The 16,315-nt window shown below is 40.7% G+C and overlaps 1 protein-coding gene across 27 annotated transcripts in view; it reads left to right on the top strand.

Annotated features, from left to right (window-relative positions):
* Positions 1–16,315, top strand: part of dmd (dystrophin) — a 458,768-nt gene that overhangs the window by 414,644 nt on the left and 27,809 nt on the right. For all 27 annotated transcript variants that reach the window (XM_035998529.1, XM_035998533.1, XM_035998526.1 and 24 more), the window contains 5 exons: positions 7,226–7,427; positions 7,516–7,601; positions 9,344–9,501; positions 14,571–14,737; positions 16,266–16,315. The exon at positions 16,266–16,315 is cut by the window's right edge and continues 62 nt beyond it. In XM_035998529.1, coding sequence (XP_035854422.1) covers positions 7,226–7,427; positions 7,516–7,601; positions 9,344–9,501; positions 14,571–14,737; positions 16,266–16,315 — 663 coding nt within the window. The remainder of the gene's footprint in view (positions 1–7,225; positions 7,428–7,515; positions 7,602–9,343; positions 9,502–14,570; positions 14,738–16,265) is intronic.

Here is a 16,315-nt window from a genome sequence, read left to right as displayed (position 1 = left end):
TGAGGGTGAAAGAGGTGTGTCCGCCCACCCTTACCACCTGGGGTCTGTCTGTCAGGAAATCAAGGATCCACATACATAGTGAGATGTGCCTGGAGGGAACTATGGCTGGTAGTCATTCAGGCAGGCTGATCTTGTTTTCTTCAGCACAGGAATAATGACAGTGGCCAAAGTGTCCGGATGTTCACTGCTCTGCCCAAATTAACTTTGGAGAACGGTATCGAAGTTGCGTTGAAGAAAGCTGCCTGTAAACGTATGAAAATAAGTTTTATTGAAAGATACAATATGTAACATTTCTGCATTAAAATGTCCAAAAACAACCATACCTATGTTATATATTTTTATAAGTTGTGTTCTTACACTATCCCAAATGTTTCCACAAAATTTCAAACCCAGAGAAATCTGTTATTTTATTTTTTGACACAGGACGTTTCCTTTAGTCGCCTGTCAGTGGCGTCATATAACCTTTCACCCTCTAGTTACTTGTAACTTCCGTCAAAACACTGGAACCCAGATTATACCTACATCAAAGAAAGAAATACTCATAACTATAATACTGCTTTTTTTTGCCACACAGCATCATTTTGTAATTAATGACATGCCACTTTGCAACACAGTAATACAACAGAGACCTTATTTATTGATACATTTCAATATCGATCCAGCTTAATGTTACTATAACGTGCTGGTTGACAAGTAGCTAACGTTAATGCTAATGCATGGTGGGTAACATTATGAGGTTACAACATCGTTCAACACGCTCATAAAGTTATTTTTAGTATGATTGTTTTGACAATGGTTAACAGCACGTTAGCTGTATAGATAGACGATTAATCTAATGCTAATTTAGCCAGCTAGCACACCCCGGTCGGTCTGCCTCACTCCCCCGGCGCAGACAGACCTTACTATATAGCTAGCTAGTTACCATTAGCCCCCAGTCAGCTTGCAGCCAGCCACTATCATTACAGCAATTCGAACCCGGCCAGCACTTAACTCCGGTGCCGGGCGCTAACAATGCTAACGGCAGTTTAATGAAGCAAACAGACCATATCAAACCCAGCGGCTATCCATAACCTTAGCTACATCTCCGTTAGCGCTACCAGTGTTCGTGCCGAAAATCTCCTCCCGACCGAATTTCTTCCCCCTTCCCGTTTAGCTGTCTTTACAGTTAGCTAAATTAACCCGAAAAAAGGTGGGTTAGGCACCAACACGACTAGTTAAGATTACAGCAAAATGAAGGGGGAGATAATTCTGGGTAGCTGGGAGATCTTCTGCTGCCGACAATGGCCATCGAGCGTCCTTGCCGTCCCGGAGTTCCCCCCCGGGAATCCCTACCAACACCCGTCTCTCAGCCTCCTTGAGTAACGTTATAACAAACCCCATCCAACCCAGTGTTGAAAACATCCAAAAGGTGATATGTTGATATGTGAAATATATTGTGATACAGTGGTTTTAGCTGCTGGCTAATGTTAGCTTGCTGGCTCACTAGCTAACTGGTCAGCTACCAATACAAATTGAATCAAGAAAAACGTAATTATGTTGGGGAAACTGCAGCTATTTTATTAGAATGACATGAATAAACGTTACTAAATGTAACGTGAATAACCTTGAATGGGTAAACTCTTCCGTGAACAGATGCATTGTAATCGGGGATGGTGTTTAACAATAAAAACTACAACTCCCATAATTCCACGCATCAAAAGTCATCAAAAGTCTAAAATATTGTACGTTTAATTCTCATCCACAGCGCCACCATGTGCTCTCTCTCTCTCTCTCTCTCTCTCTCGCTTGCTTGCCCGAGTCACTGTTTGTGACAAAACCTGCATGAAGAAAAGTGTGTTTTCCTATTAGGCCACGTCCACACGTACAAAACCGATCTTTTTTTTACCCGTCTTCCCTGGATTAGTTTCAAGAATAGTTTCGTCCAAACGGATCCATTTGTAAATGACTCAACGCGCTACTTCATATTCCAGGCCTATTCTAGGCGCTGTTTCTGCTACAGAAATTTGCCAAAAAACGGAGAAGAGCATAGTCACTTCCACTTCCCATCATAACATGGCTAGACTATAACGTTCTTTTAATACATCCTTGGACATAACGTTAGCTCTGCTAGCTAACATCGGCAGTCAAACAAACAATGATCCAATGTCTTTTTGATAATCTACACGTTTTTCTTGCGGTAGCCTTTCTACAATAAGCCGTGGTAAACGTTACTATAATCTGTTCAAGGAGTTGATAAGCAGACAGATTAGCTAGTTAGTTGATAAGTTGTCTACTTCCACTTTATAAACAGATAACCATAGGAGCTAACGTTACGTCGCTTCTGGAGTGGTCAGCTACTTTAGCGATGTTTAACGTTAGATGTTTAACGTTAGTAAAGTATTCAGATGAAGTGAGCTGGTTTGACCATGGAGATGGGATATGCTCGCTTAGCTTCACCGCAGTCGTGTGTGGCCATGCATTAGTGCGGGACTGCGGGTAAGAGGTCGAGGGGTGTGGCGATGACATCATCGAAACGGACGTTTTCGTCGTCCAAACGAAGCCAAAAGGGAGCCGTTTTCCCTTTTCACCCTGAGACCAGGTTTCAAAAAAGTGCGTTTTCAGGCAGTGCATTTACAGAATTTGTTTGGACGGGCGGCCCAAATGATGCTAAACATGTGCGTTTGCATCAAAAACCGTCTCCGTGTGGATGGCCCCTTAGACTTTCTTTCGTCTTCAAATTGTATCTCGTGGTGGGGGATACCACCAGTTGATGCTGTGTTGGCAAGGTGTTAACAATCACAAATTGTTGTAAACATAAATGCTGCGGTGACCCCCATGCGTAATGCTGCTTGATGGCACTGCTGGCCCTGCAGGAGGACTACGCTAATGGAAGAATCAGGAGAAAAAGAGGCTTCAGGGACCATGACGATGACTGGCTAATATGCCGATTTAGATTCCCTAAAGCTGAGCTCTTGGATCTATGTACTGAATTGGGTCCAGTAGAGAGGGCAACGTGCCAGAACAGTGCCATCCCGGTCCAAATACAGGTACTCGCCACTCTGGGGGAAACCGGCTGTCTCCAGAGGGAAATGTCAGACAGCTGAGTGTTTTTTTTAAATAAATATTATATATAATCTTCAACTTTATCACTAAGGCTTGTTTGGATATAATATATAGTTCTGTTAAATCTTATTATATACGTCTGGTATATCGAAGCTGTCCCCGAGTGCCGTAATGCCTGCCGTTTTGGACGTATTATTAAAGTGCCCATATTATGAAAAAATCACTTTTTCTGGGATTTGGGGTGTTATTTTGTGTCTCTGGTGCTTCCACACACATACAAACTTTAAAAAAAATCCATCCATGCTGTTTAGAGTGAGATACGGTTTCTGAATGTGTCCTGCCTTCAGTCTCTGGGTGAGCTGTTCAAAATCGGCACGGCTTGTGACGTCACAAGCCGAAACGAGCAGGCTAACCGCAACCATTAGCTCATAGCATTAGCATGCTAACGCTAATGCTAACGCTAGCATGCTACCTCGTTCTCAATAGCAAAGCACTGCTACAACACACACAAGTTCACCATAATCTACAAAAGAACTACTTACATGTGTGCCCTCATTTAGAAGTCTCCCAGCTAATCCTGCCTTGTAATTGACCGAAGTTGTAGAAACAGCCTTTCTTTTACTGTCTATGGAGCTAGCTAGCTGACATGATCTACATCTGAGCTACTGGGCATGTGCAGTGCAATCAAAGATAGTACAGAAGAAGAAGAAGAAAAGAGGTCTCACTCTGTAGCTAAAACAGAGACCAGCTGAAAAGGGGATCTGCAGCAGTGAGAGAGAGCACTGCAGTACAACACAAATATGGTGTTTTTTGAAAATTAAACCATGTAAACCTATTCTGGTACAACCTTAAAATACAATTATGAACCTGAAAATGAGCATAATATGGCTGCTTTAATGCACGTAGTTATAGATCAGGTTTCCCTACACTGTGCACAGGCCAAAATTATAATTCAATTTGCAGCAATTCCTGAACGTCTAGGGAGTTTTTTTGCTTTTTCTCCGCCAGTCGTCATGATTCGGTGTAACAACTGCCAGTGTCATTCATATACTGCATTCACGAGGTGCTTTGCATTGACTATTTATGGTTAAAAATGGGCGTGTACAGGGCGGGATAAGAGGCTGATCCACGTACACACACTTGTAGGTAATCTCTGGTTTATAAATTGAACATTGCTTACAGGTGTGCTTACACACGGTTTTATAAATCTGACTTTTTTTTGGTGTACGCCATTTTGGGCTTTTGGGCATACGTACACTTATAGTAAAGATTCTACGCACAGTTTTATAAATGAGACCCCTGGTGTTTAGCTGGACTGTAGTATGTGACAACGCTAGCTGTTCATTGAATATGAGTGTAAACTGCCCCGCCCATTTCCGGCATGCAAGGTAATAGGTATACATCGCTCCCGGGTTGTGACTCAGGTCGTATTTGAATTGTCATGACCATGGATCAACCCGTGTTGACTGGCTTGTTTTGAATTGACAAAAGAAGGGTTGAACACGGGTTAGCCATAACAACCTTAAGCTGATATACAGTGCATACGAAAAGTATTCACAGCACTTCACTTTTTCCACATTTCGTTATGTTACAGCCTTATTCCAAAATGGATTCAATTAAATTTTTTCCTCAACATTCTACACACAATACCCCAAAATGACAACATGAAAAATGTTTTTTTAAATGTTTGCAAATTTATTAGAAATAAAGAACAAATATATAATATGTATATAAGTATTCACAGCCTTTGTTCAATACTTTGTTGTGGCACCTTTGGCAGCAATTACAGCCTCAAGTCTTTTGGAATATGAAGCCACAAGCATGGCACACCTATCTTTGGCCAGTTTTGCCCATTCCTCTTTACAGAACCTCTCGAGCTCCATCAGGTTGGATGGGGAGCGTCGGTGCACAGCCATTTTCAGATGCCTCCAGAGATGTTTGATGGGATTCAAGTCTGGGCTCTGGCTGGGCCACTCTAGGACATTCACAGAGTTATCCTGAAGCCACTCCTCCAGAGGGACCCTGGAGCTCTGTCAGAGTGACCATCGGGTTATTAGTCACCTCCCTACTCTAAATCCCTTCTCCCCCAATCAGTCAGTTTAGAGGGGCGGCCAGCTCTAGGAAGAGTGGTGGTTCCAAACTTCTTCCATTTACGGATGATGGAGGCCACTGTACTCATTTGGACCTTTAAAGCAGCAGAATTTTTTCTGTACCCTTCCCCAGATCTGTGCCTTGAAACAATCCTGTCTTGGAGCTCTACAGACAATTCCTTCAACTTCATGCTTGTTTTGTGGTCTGACATGCACTGTTAACTGTGGGACCTTATATAGACAGGTGTGTGCCTTTCCAAATCATGTCCAATCAACTGAATTTACCACAGGTGGACTCCAATTAAGCTGTAGGAACATCTCAAGGATGATCAGTGGGAACAGAATGCACCTCAGCTCAATTTTGAGCTTGATCGCAAAGGCTGTGAATACTTATGTACGTGTAAGTGATTTCTTTGTTTTTTTATTTTTAATAAATTTGCAAAAATCTCAAACAAACTTTTTTTAAGTTGTCATTATGGGATATTATGTGTGGAATTTTGAGGAAAAAAATAATTTAATCCATTTTGGAATAAGGCTGTAAGTGAAGCGCTGTGAATACTTTCCGTATGCACTGTATGTCAGTGTAAGTGTCAGTCAGTGTTTGCAGCTTGTGGTGCCGGCTGTGCGTAAAAAATGAGTTAATGCTGCTTTATTTAGAACCAGAATCGTGAGGTGCATCGGATGTGTGCCACGGTGGCTCAGTGATTAGCACTGCTGCCTTACAGCAAGTAGGCACTGCAGAGTTTGATCCCCGGTCTGGGGTCCGGCCTTTCTGTGTGGAGTTTGCATGTTCTCCCCTTGTTTGCGTGGGTTTCCCTGGGTTCTCCGGTTTCCTCCCATCTAGGGCTGTGATGATAATCGCATCACTGCATTGCCGGCGGGTGACATGACATTACCACCGGATTTTCTTTTTTTTACTTTTTGCTGGCAAAAGTTACAGTAGAACAGATGTTATGTGATATGAATAATCATTGTGTAATTATCCTCATCGACTTTCTTCTATCCTATATTCAAAAAACTTTGCTTGTCACTTCAGCTTTGCACAAGCGGATGGACAGTCCATTTTAATAGGCTTTATGGGGGATTTATTATGAATTACTTCTTCAGGTAACATTTAATATAATACACGGTAGGGAAGGCAAAGACATTTCTCCGTTTTCAGCTGAAATAGACACATAAACGTTAGTCTCGCTTTGCCAGACCTTCCTCCACAGCGCTGTCGAGGAGGGTCTGGCTAGTTCACACAGCATTCCAGGATGGGAGAAAAACGTGCTCCGGATTTTCTGGCGACAACCCTGCCATTCTCGCTCTAACTTATGCTCTCTACACTCTCGTAAGGGGGTTGCAGTTAACCGCCATACCGCAGTGATACATTGCTTCTTCACCGCGCGGTAAGATAAAAACTATACCGGCACAGCCCTACTCCCACCATAAAGACATGCATGCTAGGTAACTAGGACTACAGTTGAAAATTAGCCGGCTGGGTACATTTGCACATTTACAGAAATGTTGATTAATGTGCATTGTCCTAATAAATAAAAATAATCTTAATTCTTAAATGGTATTCTAGTTATCAGTGTAGCCCTCATGTTTGACATGTTGCTTGAATTTGGATTTAAAATTCAAAGCTCTATTCATCAGCATCTATTCTGTTTGCCTCTCTTCTGCTGTCCACCATGTTGTGTATTCTTAAGAGAAAAAAATGTAGGTAAGGAAAACAACAGGTGTGCCAAAAATAAAAGTTGACAGTTTTGTGGGTCAAAAAATTCAAACTTGTACACTGCACATTTAGCCGTTTTTTTTACATTCAGTTCACTCATTGAACTTGCCAGGATATTTGAAGAGTGTTTGGCCTCTCTCCTCTCTCTGCCTGTCCTTTAGTGGACTTCATGAATGATAAGGATGAATAATGTGATACTTCCGTTGATCCCTGGAGTAAGGCTGCCTTCTCACTACTGTTCTTGAGCAGCATTGAGCTCAAGGACCCTTTAAACCCAGTAGGTCCAGTTTAAGCATGGTGTAAGCTCGGCAGTTGGACACACAGCTGTATGTTTGTCTGCTATTTAACAGTCCTCCACTATCTTTGTCTGTAGTGGACCTGCTGAGCATGCCAATGGCGTGCGAGGTGTTCGATCAGCATGGTCTGAAGCAGAATGAGCAGCTGCTGGACATCTCCCAGCTGGTCACCTGTCTGACCAGCCTGTACCAGCAGCTGGAGCAGAGCCACTCTCACCTGGTCAATGTCCCGCTGTGCGTGGACATGTGCCTCAACTGGCTGCTCAACGTCTACGACACGTAAGTGTAGCATGCTGCAAAAACAGAAAACAGTTTCCACTATTTCAGTAATATTTAACATACTCTGACACATTTTGTTGGTTGGTAGTGGTCGCACCGGAAAGATCCGGACTCTGTCATTCAAAACTGGAATTATCTCACTCTGCAAGGCTCACCTGGAGGATAAATACAGATGTAAGTAATACACACACACACACACACACACACACACACACACAGACCAGCACTTACCTAAAGGATTCAAATCAACGGGTGTAGTGATTAATTAATACACTCTTAGACAGTCACATCACTGCACTCATTGCTCTGAAACATTTGAGCCAATCACAGTGAAGCATGAAAACAATGGCTCATTAATCTGCTTTTCCAAGAAATCATTTTATAGTCTGAATATTGCAGAGTGGCAGGACGTGAACACACAGCACCACAGATCTGCAGCCAGATGGTGTGCGTTTTTAAACAATCAATTTGTACATTATCAATAATAAAAACCATTTGTTGAAGCGGTTTGTATAACTGCATTAATCCCATTAATATTTCTGCTGGATCTCACGTAATTAATGGTAACATCACATCGTGATTGATGAGATATAGCAACTAGGGCTGTCAAACGATTAAATTTTTTTAATCGCGATTAATTGCTGAATTTCTATAGTTATCACATGATTAAAATTCTATTATTTTGCATTTCAGAACAGTTTTTAAGTACATATTAACAATCCAAAGCAATTTTTACCAGTGTATCTTGATTGGGAATCAAATGAATGCAAAGAAAGTTACTTTATGAACTTGATTTTAAGATTTGTAATTATTTATTTACTGTAAACAAAAGAAAAATGTGTGAATCTGTCATTATTGCACAATTCCTCCAAGTACCTAACTAAAAATCCCTATCCTTACTAGAGTCAATATAGTGTTTAGTAACTCCTAAATAATGTTGATTACTCACTGACGTCCAGTGATCACCGGTTAATGAGACAGCGTTTGCAGCACCTTGCAGCTGTTCCAGTGTGGCTGCTTTCTCCGTGTCATACAGGCTGTGTATGGTGAAAACTACTGTCTCCCTCGACGGCAACGAGACAGGTCAGAACATGCCAACTGTAGTATATCTTTAAGACCCGAGTCCTCTACGATGCTGACAGGTCTGCAGTTAGTTGCCACCCGTTTCGCAAGAGCTGTAGTAATTTTTTGGGATTTGGTTTCATCAACAGGTCGGCAAGTAGCACTCTCCAGCATGTTAGCGGGTAGCATCACGTTAACTGTACTACTATGCTTAGCTCGTAGGTGAAAGCTCAAGCTTGACGTGCTTCGGTGATATTTTAATTCGGCTTTACACAACGTGCATATGGCTTTCGACTTGTCTACGAGCCGTCCGGGAGTTTTGGAAAATAAAAAGCTCCATTCAGAGTTATTGCTACTGTCTTTCTCCATCATGCCTGCAGCCAGCAGCAGGATGTGTTAGGAGGAAGTGGCAGCTTGATGATAAGTAACGGTGCTGCAACGGGTCAAAATAGTAGCCTGTTAGGCACGACGCGAAGCCGAGTGAAGTGTAAAATAAATGAATAAATGCCGGCATGCGATTAATGCGATTAAAAAAAATAAATAAATAAATGAATCGCATTGCGTCAGCCCTTAATCGCATCGCGTCAGCTCTTAATCGCATCGCGATTAACGCGTTAACGCTGACAGCCCTAATAGCAACACAATGTATTTAAAGAATAAAGCTTACATACTTAAATACACTTGAGCTCAAAAGTTGGAAAATAGAGGGAGGAGCACAGGTTTTATGAGTAATTGGATGTCTCCAGCATAAATGGGTAGAATACCAAGTTATAACCAACCGGTCTAATGTGTGTAGAGGTCATATTTCCCTTGCAAACCTATCATCGTTCTCCTCCTCCTTCTCCATCCTCCAGTCTTGTTCAGACAGGTTGCAAGCGCAACAGGTTTCTGTGACCAGCGTCGCCTGGGCCTCCTCCTCCACGACTCCATCCAGATCCCCCGGCAGCTCGGCGAGGTTGCCTCTTTCGGGGGCTCTAACATCGAGCCTTCCGTCCGCAGCTGCTTCCAGTTTGTATGTGACACACTCTTACACACACACAAACACTTCTTTCTAAGTATGTTGTTTTGAGATAGCAGTCTGGTTTGACTTTCTAGAGTTATAGATCACTAGGATTGTCAAATGCTGCCATAGCCCACATGTCTATTTGCTCTGATGCCTTAGGCCCTCCAGATGAAGGTAACGTATAAGCACAGTCCCACTGAGTGTTAAACGTCAGACTACATCAGGTTTATTTACAGAAAACAAAAGGCCAAAACATTGATAAAACCAAGAATAATAAAAATAAGAGGGAGAACAAGTGCATGACAGACTCCAGTAAATAGGACCAGAGAATGAGAGTGTCTTGTGTGAATGAAAGCCTGTACGTGATCAAACAAATGAGCTCTGACAGCTGCAGAGAAGGGAAACGTGGACAAATCTCACAAATAGGACAGAATGAACACCATATATCAACCTGCACATGGGTGTTTACATCATAAAGTGTGTGACAGCACAGAGAAGCATGAAGAGGAAAGGACCAACATTCCCTTTGTATTTTCTTAATGTTGAACGTTTGAGCCAAAATAACAAGCAGCAAATCCAGCAATTGCTGTTTGACTGGATTATCCCTAATCTCCAAAAGATGATCCAGCATTTTCATGTTAAAACTCCCTACTCTGGATACCAAATGTAGCTTTTTTTCTCAAATGTATTCTGAAAGTAAAACCATAGTTGTGTCCATCGAAGGGAATATTGTGAAAACTGGCTGTTTGCTTAAATCCTGAACCCCAGAAATTGACGAATTATCACAAAGCTTAAAACAGGGCTGTTTTCTGAGCTCTTGAAAAGTTGACTTTTTAGACAATTTGTGGTCCCCACAGGACAGCGAGGCTACAAACATTTAGAATTCAAATTGTTTTATGTATTCATATAATGAACCTATAGAATAAAATGCATTGATGTAGATTAAACTACCAAATAGTATATGAAGGAGTTAAAATTAGCACAACCATAAACATATACAGCAGTAAAATGCAACATACTGAGCATTCTTATTATATATGTAGTACTAGTACTAACTGGCTCTGGGTGAGTTGTTGAGTTTTTGGCTGGGAACTGTTAGCTTTACCCTTAGTGTTTCAGCATGACATCATTTATGTAGCCATCAAATGCCTACTTAAGTCATCTTAAAAGTCAGACCAACCATCTCATTGAGCTAATGTTATCTTAATTAGTTAGCTAGCTACAGGTGATAAAATCTGCAGCGACAAAAACGATGTTCGTCTGCCGGAAATGAGAAGCTATTTTTGTCCAGCTCCGTTTCTCATCTAGCCCTAAAACTACTGGAGATAGCTTAACTTCATTCCAGCTGCTCCCTCTGAGGAGTCAGCGTGCATGTGGCCGTGAAAGGGGGAGATGTGGGGGGTCATTTCTATGTAAACTCCAAAACCATAGAGTTCCCAGTGTCCCTGCTGATGGGAAAGTGATGGATAAAGCTGATATGTTGTCTCTGATTATTTTTTCTTTTCCCGTCTAACTATTTCATTTAGAGCAGAGACATTCTTCTTCGGGCCATGCATCGACATCGTCGGGGGCGAAGGCCCTATTTAAATTCTAATGTTTCTCGTTCTTTTTCTACTTCTTCTTAGGGCCTGAGCACCGACAATGTTGGTTGGCGAAGGCCCTATCGGAATTAAAATGTTTATTCTTCTTCTTCTTTCTATTATTATTATTCTATGCATTTGGCTCCATAGCGCCCCCTAAAAGTTTTCAAAGTTAAAGCCCCCTCCTACATACAAAAAAGCCTCTTGGACCCACCCTCAAAACCAACAAGCAATTGAAATACATTTTCAAATTATGGAAGATCTTGACAATTTTTAGGGATTGTACTTTAACAAACTCCTCCTACAGATTTAGCCCAATTCACTTCAAACTTGGTCAGTATAATCTAAAGATCTTCACAAAGCTAAATTGCAAAGCTAAAAAGCAGGGCAAGGTGTTGATTTTTCATGTTTCGCCATGACTAAAGTGAAGCTAAATTGGTGACGCTAAATTGCGAAGCTTTTGCACTTATATCCAACTGTGTGGGCATGGCTAGGTGTCAAATTACCATATAATAACGCAAAACAGGTGTTGCGAGAAGCGAGGAATTAGTGGACCCAAACGCAGGGAGAGGCAGGCAGGCAGGAGAAGGTTTGTTAGGTCTGATTTATTAGTCAAAACACAAAAATGAACAAAGGGAGTCCTGGATGAAGCAGCAGGCAAAAACCGATTCCAAAACAAGAAAAGGCATCCAAAAAAAGCCAAGGGAGTCAAAAACCAGGGAAATACAAGAGGGGTAGAAACAGACCAGAACAGACACGGAGAAGCACACAAACTGACGGCACAAGGACACAAAACAATCTGACAAGACACAAAGCGAAACACAGAGGCTAAATAAACTAGGAGACAAGCAAACCAGGAACAGGTGAGACAACAGGTGAAACACATCAGGGCGGGGCAGGACAATCAACTAAGGCGGGAAAACACAAAGTAAAGCTGGACATGACAAGACAGAAAACAGACTATCAAAATAAAACAGGAAACAGAACTAACAGGACAACCAGGAACAGAAAAATATAGGGCCCAGAGTATGGGATTATTTTTGTGACTTTAATTCCAAACAAAACTTTTCAAGTATCACCTCAAAGGTAAAACTTAAAACTTGTAAACAAAACATTTGTGTAGTCGTAAACTATTGGTCTTTTATTCGTTTAATATGTCATTTTTTTAACAGTTCGCGCTGCTTCTTTCTCAATAATCAGTCTTTTGCTGTCTCCAGCACGTTTGCAGTTTTGCTCCCAGCTTTCTCGTTTGCCATTCTAAAGTCTTTGTTTGCGATTCTGACACAAAGCTATTGGCTAATGAGTTTTTGGAGTATGTGAGTGACAGCTCAGTGCAGCTAAGCTAACGTTAGAGACTCTGAGTCTGGAGGACACACTCAACAGCTCTAAACAGCGGATTCCTACAAGTTTAATAAAGTGTAAGTATTGATCATATAATATATATATAGTCTGTGATTTACGTTGTAAGCATGGTTACTAGACATTTGTTGTTTCGTTGTGTTAAGTTACTAGCTAGCTAGTAAAGATATGTAAGTTAGCATTTTTTTCAGCCAAAATTACCTGGCTTGGCTAGCATTTGTAATTTTGGCTTACTGTAGCTACGTTACTGAGCTAATTTGACATGGGAATCATGTAGGCTTAGTGAGGCCTTACTCAATGGAGTTGTATTAATTATCGTCTTCTCACTGTAGAGCAATGAAACATTGTGCAGCATATGCAGTGTTAGCACTGCTTAACTGGTTCATCTTTATAGTTATGTGCTTTATTATAGCATAGCATAAAAAGAAACTCGGTAATGATAGCTGCCAAGAGGATGACATTAGACAACAATGTTCATTTATACTTTCCTAGTTATGACGAAGACTGGCTATCCTAACTCTAATTACATATATTCTGTTGCATTTGCAAGCAGGTCAGCAGAAGGGAAGTGTTCATAGTGTTTTTAAAGCTTAAACATTTGGTAATGGCTCTTTGAAAGCAAGTTATTTTAATTGTAAATCACCCAAGCACAGTTATCAATAAGAACTTTGTTTCCATTTGATTTGTGTAAGGAACTTTGTTATAATTTTCTATCACAGCTCACATCTAGCAGCAGGCAGACCAACCAGGAGGACGTGGGAGCAGCAGAGGGAGAGGAGCCTTCAGTCTCTCTGTGGAGGAAACACTAGGTTTGCAAAGGCTTCTGACAGCCAGGGTATAGACCAATAGAGTATGTACTGATCATATTTTACTGAGATACTCAATTAACACTTACAATAACCTTTTTCTTAGTTTATTTTCATTTGTGTACTTGTAGTTTCTAAGTCCATTGTATGTCAATATATGCTACTACAGTATACTGTCCTGTAATTTAATTTGTGTTTACATTGTTTTACTGTAATTATATTTAAAAATGCACATAATGTATTAAAACACTTTTTTACATTCACTCTTGTCTGTTTGGTTCATTATATAATACAGGAAATAAGGTTGAGACTATTATAATGCTTTATTTTTAATCAAATATAAAACATTTTTACAAATCACATATCTACATAATCGACATTTGAACGTATTTGCCGGGGCCCCGGTGGTAGAAGCTCTGGTAGAAGAAGCTGGAGCTCAGTGTCAGTCATTATTTGCAGTACATCACAGGTCAGGATGTGTTGTACCTGGCCCTTATAAAAACAACCTACTGTAAAACTAAATATATAAAAACTAAAACAAAACTTTTCTGAAAAACTTAAACTAAACTAAAATTAAATTAAATCGAAGTCAAAATTAAAATAAAAAATAAATGAAGATTCCAAACTATTGTTGATGGTAATGAAGGAACATGTCACCCAGTTGCAACAGTGTGACAATGGAGCTCTATGGCAGCCTTTCTCAAACTTTTTTCCCCTTCATCCCCTGGGGCCCACTTACGTAATTGGTACTAGAGCACTATAGTGACCCAAAGTTTGCCAGGACAAGTTTCCACCTGGACACAGACATCTGGACTAATCACAGCAGGCCTGGCAACCCAAAGGCATATTGTTTCCAGATTTTGGGAACAGAGCTATGATGTGGGTGGTCTGGGGGTTCTCTCCCAGAAGATTTTTGAGCATTAAACACTTAATTTACTGCATTATACCTATTTGTACCTTTGTCTGCATCAATTTATGCTGGAAAACACAGGTGACAATTAAAAATATATAAAAAGAATTCACCTTCCCTATAGTGTACTGTGCATTACGTTACTGCTCTGCTGATATATCTCATTCAGAACCGTGTGACAGACACAAAAAGCCACACCTCTTTTGACACCTCTTTTGATTACAGCCACGACACTACATGCCTGCCTGTCAATGCTGCGTATTTAAGGTCATTTTACCGCTAGACACATTAAATATTTACTTGAGTCTGTTTTTTTCATTCTCACTAAAACACAAAAAGTAGTAGTCAGTCATGTCGAAAGCTGTTATTATTGTTTTGTGTCATTTGCAAACCATGCTTACCGTAACTTCATCTTCTTGCCAGGCCAACAACAAACCTGAACTGGAAGCCGCCATGTTCCTGGACTGGATGCGCCTGGAGCCTCAGTCCATGGTGTGGTTACCCGTCCTGCACCGTGTGGCTGCCGCTGAGACTGCCAAGCACCAGGCCAAGTGTAACATCTGCAAGGAGTGTCCTATCATAGGATTCAGGTCAATAGAGCCACAAAAACGTCTCATTTTACAGTATAAATGTGCCTTAAAGAATGTACTGGTAGGCATCACATCCATCGTAGACATCATCCATCGGAACAACACTACATGTAATCCACCTTTTGATCAGCACATCTGAATGTCTAATCAAAAGAAGAGAGCAGAATTGGAGCCATTTTGTTGTAAAGCATTATATTCATCATGTCACTTTATAGAGGGCAACAAAACACAAAATGTATTTAATTTTCAATTAAGCCCATATGAAAGTGAATGATAATTATACTCTTTTGTGGTGCAGCACTAAATCTTTAAGTTTCCATCGTCAGAAGGGTTGAACGTGATTTAACAAGATCAATGGCATCGGGATTTTGCAAAATAATGTTTTAATTTATACATTTTTAGTCTATAGTATAAATGAGCAGCCCATTGGCTATATGTTCTTTAGTTATCTTTGCATCTCATCATAGTCTGTTCTTCCAATAACTGTCGCAGGGTGAAGACATTGCTTTTTAACATAGAGATGAATACAGAAGAACTTTTCATTTTGCAAGAAGAGTGAGCGTTCTTGTCACTGTAGTGTTCTTCTTTATTCAAACAGTAGGAGAAGAGAAGAAGATTTTTCATACACATTTCCATATGTTGCACATACACAGCAACAAATGAAAAAGAGAGATGGCTCACTAGCTGCCTGGTTGGTTCCACAAAGCTGTTCTCTTTATCACAACACACAGTAAGATGTATTATAACCAGCTATTTAAAACAAGAAGCTTCAGCATCTGTTCAAAGAAGCTGTATTGATAATCGCCAAATTGATGTTACCAGGGAGTTTGTTCTATATACATGAAGCACTCTTACGAACAAAATTCATCCTTTAGCACGTATGGGGGATTCATGAGAATTTGGTATGTTCACCAATTTTCTCCTTTTTTGAGTCTTCTCTTATGTATAAACAAAATTACATTTCTCTGTCACCAGAGTGATAGCTATGAAAAAGCTTGTGAATGTATTTGTATCCTTAATCTAGCAGCAGGGCAGTAAAACAACCCACTTGTACATATGAATAATTGATGATTATATTGACGGAACTGCAGTCATATTTGTAACCTCAACCCTTAAAATACTGGTGAAGTCCAGGAGGCTTTTTGTCCAACTTAAAGGTTGGGACCCGTAAAGGGAGGTGTGTCTGCTCTATTGTTGGTGTGCCCCTTCATGACAGGAGCAGTGATTCATTTTAATGAAGAGTCCCAGTCCCAGGGTCAGTGAATAAATGTCTCATTTAGGTACTGGGCTGAAAGAATGTTAACTACTCCTATCCTGGAGAGAACATAGCTGTAAATTTCCCTTTTTATTGATTCTCTCCCTTCTTTTCTTCTATTCTATTCCTGCTTCTCCACCATCTGCATTTTTTTTTCTTTGCTCACTTTCCTCTGCTTTTTTCCCCACTCCTACGTCTCTTCTTTCCTCCTCCTTTTGTGTTCTTTCTTTGCTTTCTTGACCTCTCTCTTTCGTTCTCTCTTTCTCTCCCCAGATATCGGAGTCTGAAACATTTCAACTACGACATTTGCCAAAGTTGCTTCT

This window comes from Sander lucioperca, chromosome 24, assembly GCF_008315115.2.
Source record: "Sander lucioperca isolate FBNREF2018 chromosome 24, SLUC_FBN_1.2, whole genome shotgun sequence".
Lineage (NCBI taxonomy): Eukaryota > Metazoa > Chordata > Actinopteri > Perciformes > Percidae > Sander > Sander lucioperca.
Note: the sequence above shows the minus strand (reverse complement) of the source record. Positions and strands in the feature narration are given on the sequence as shown.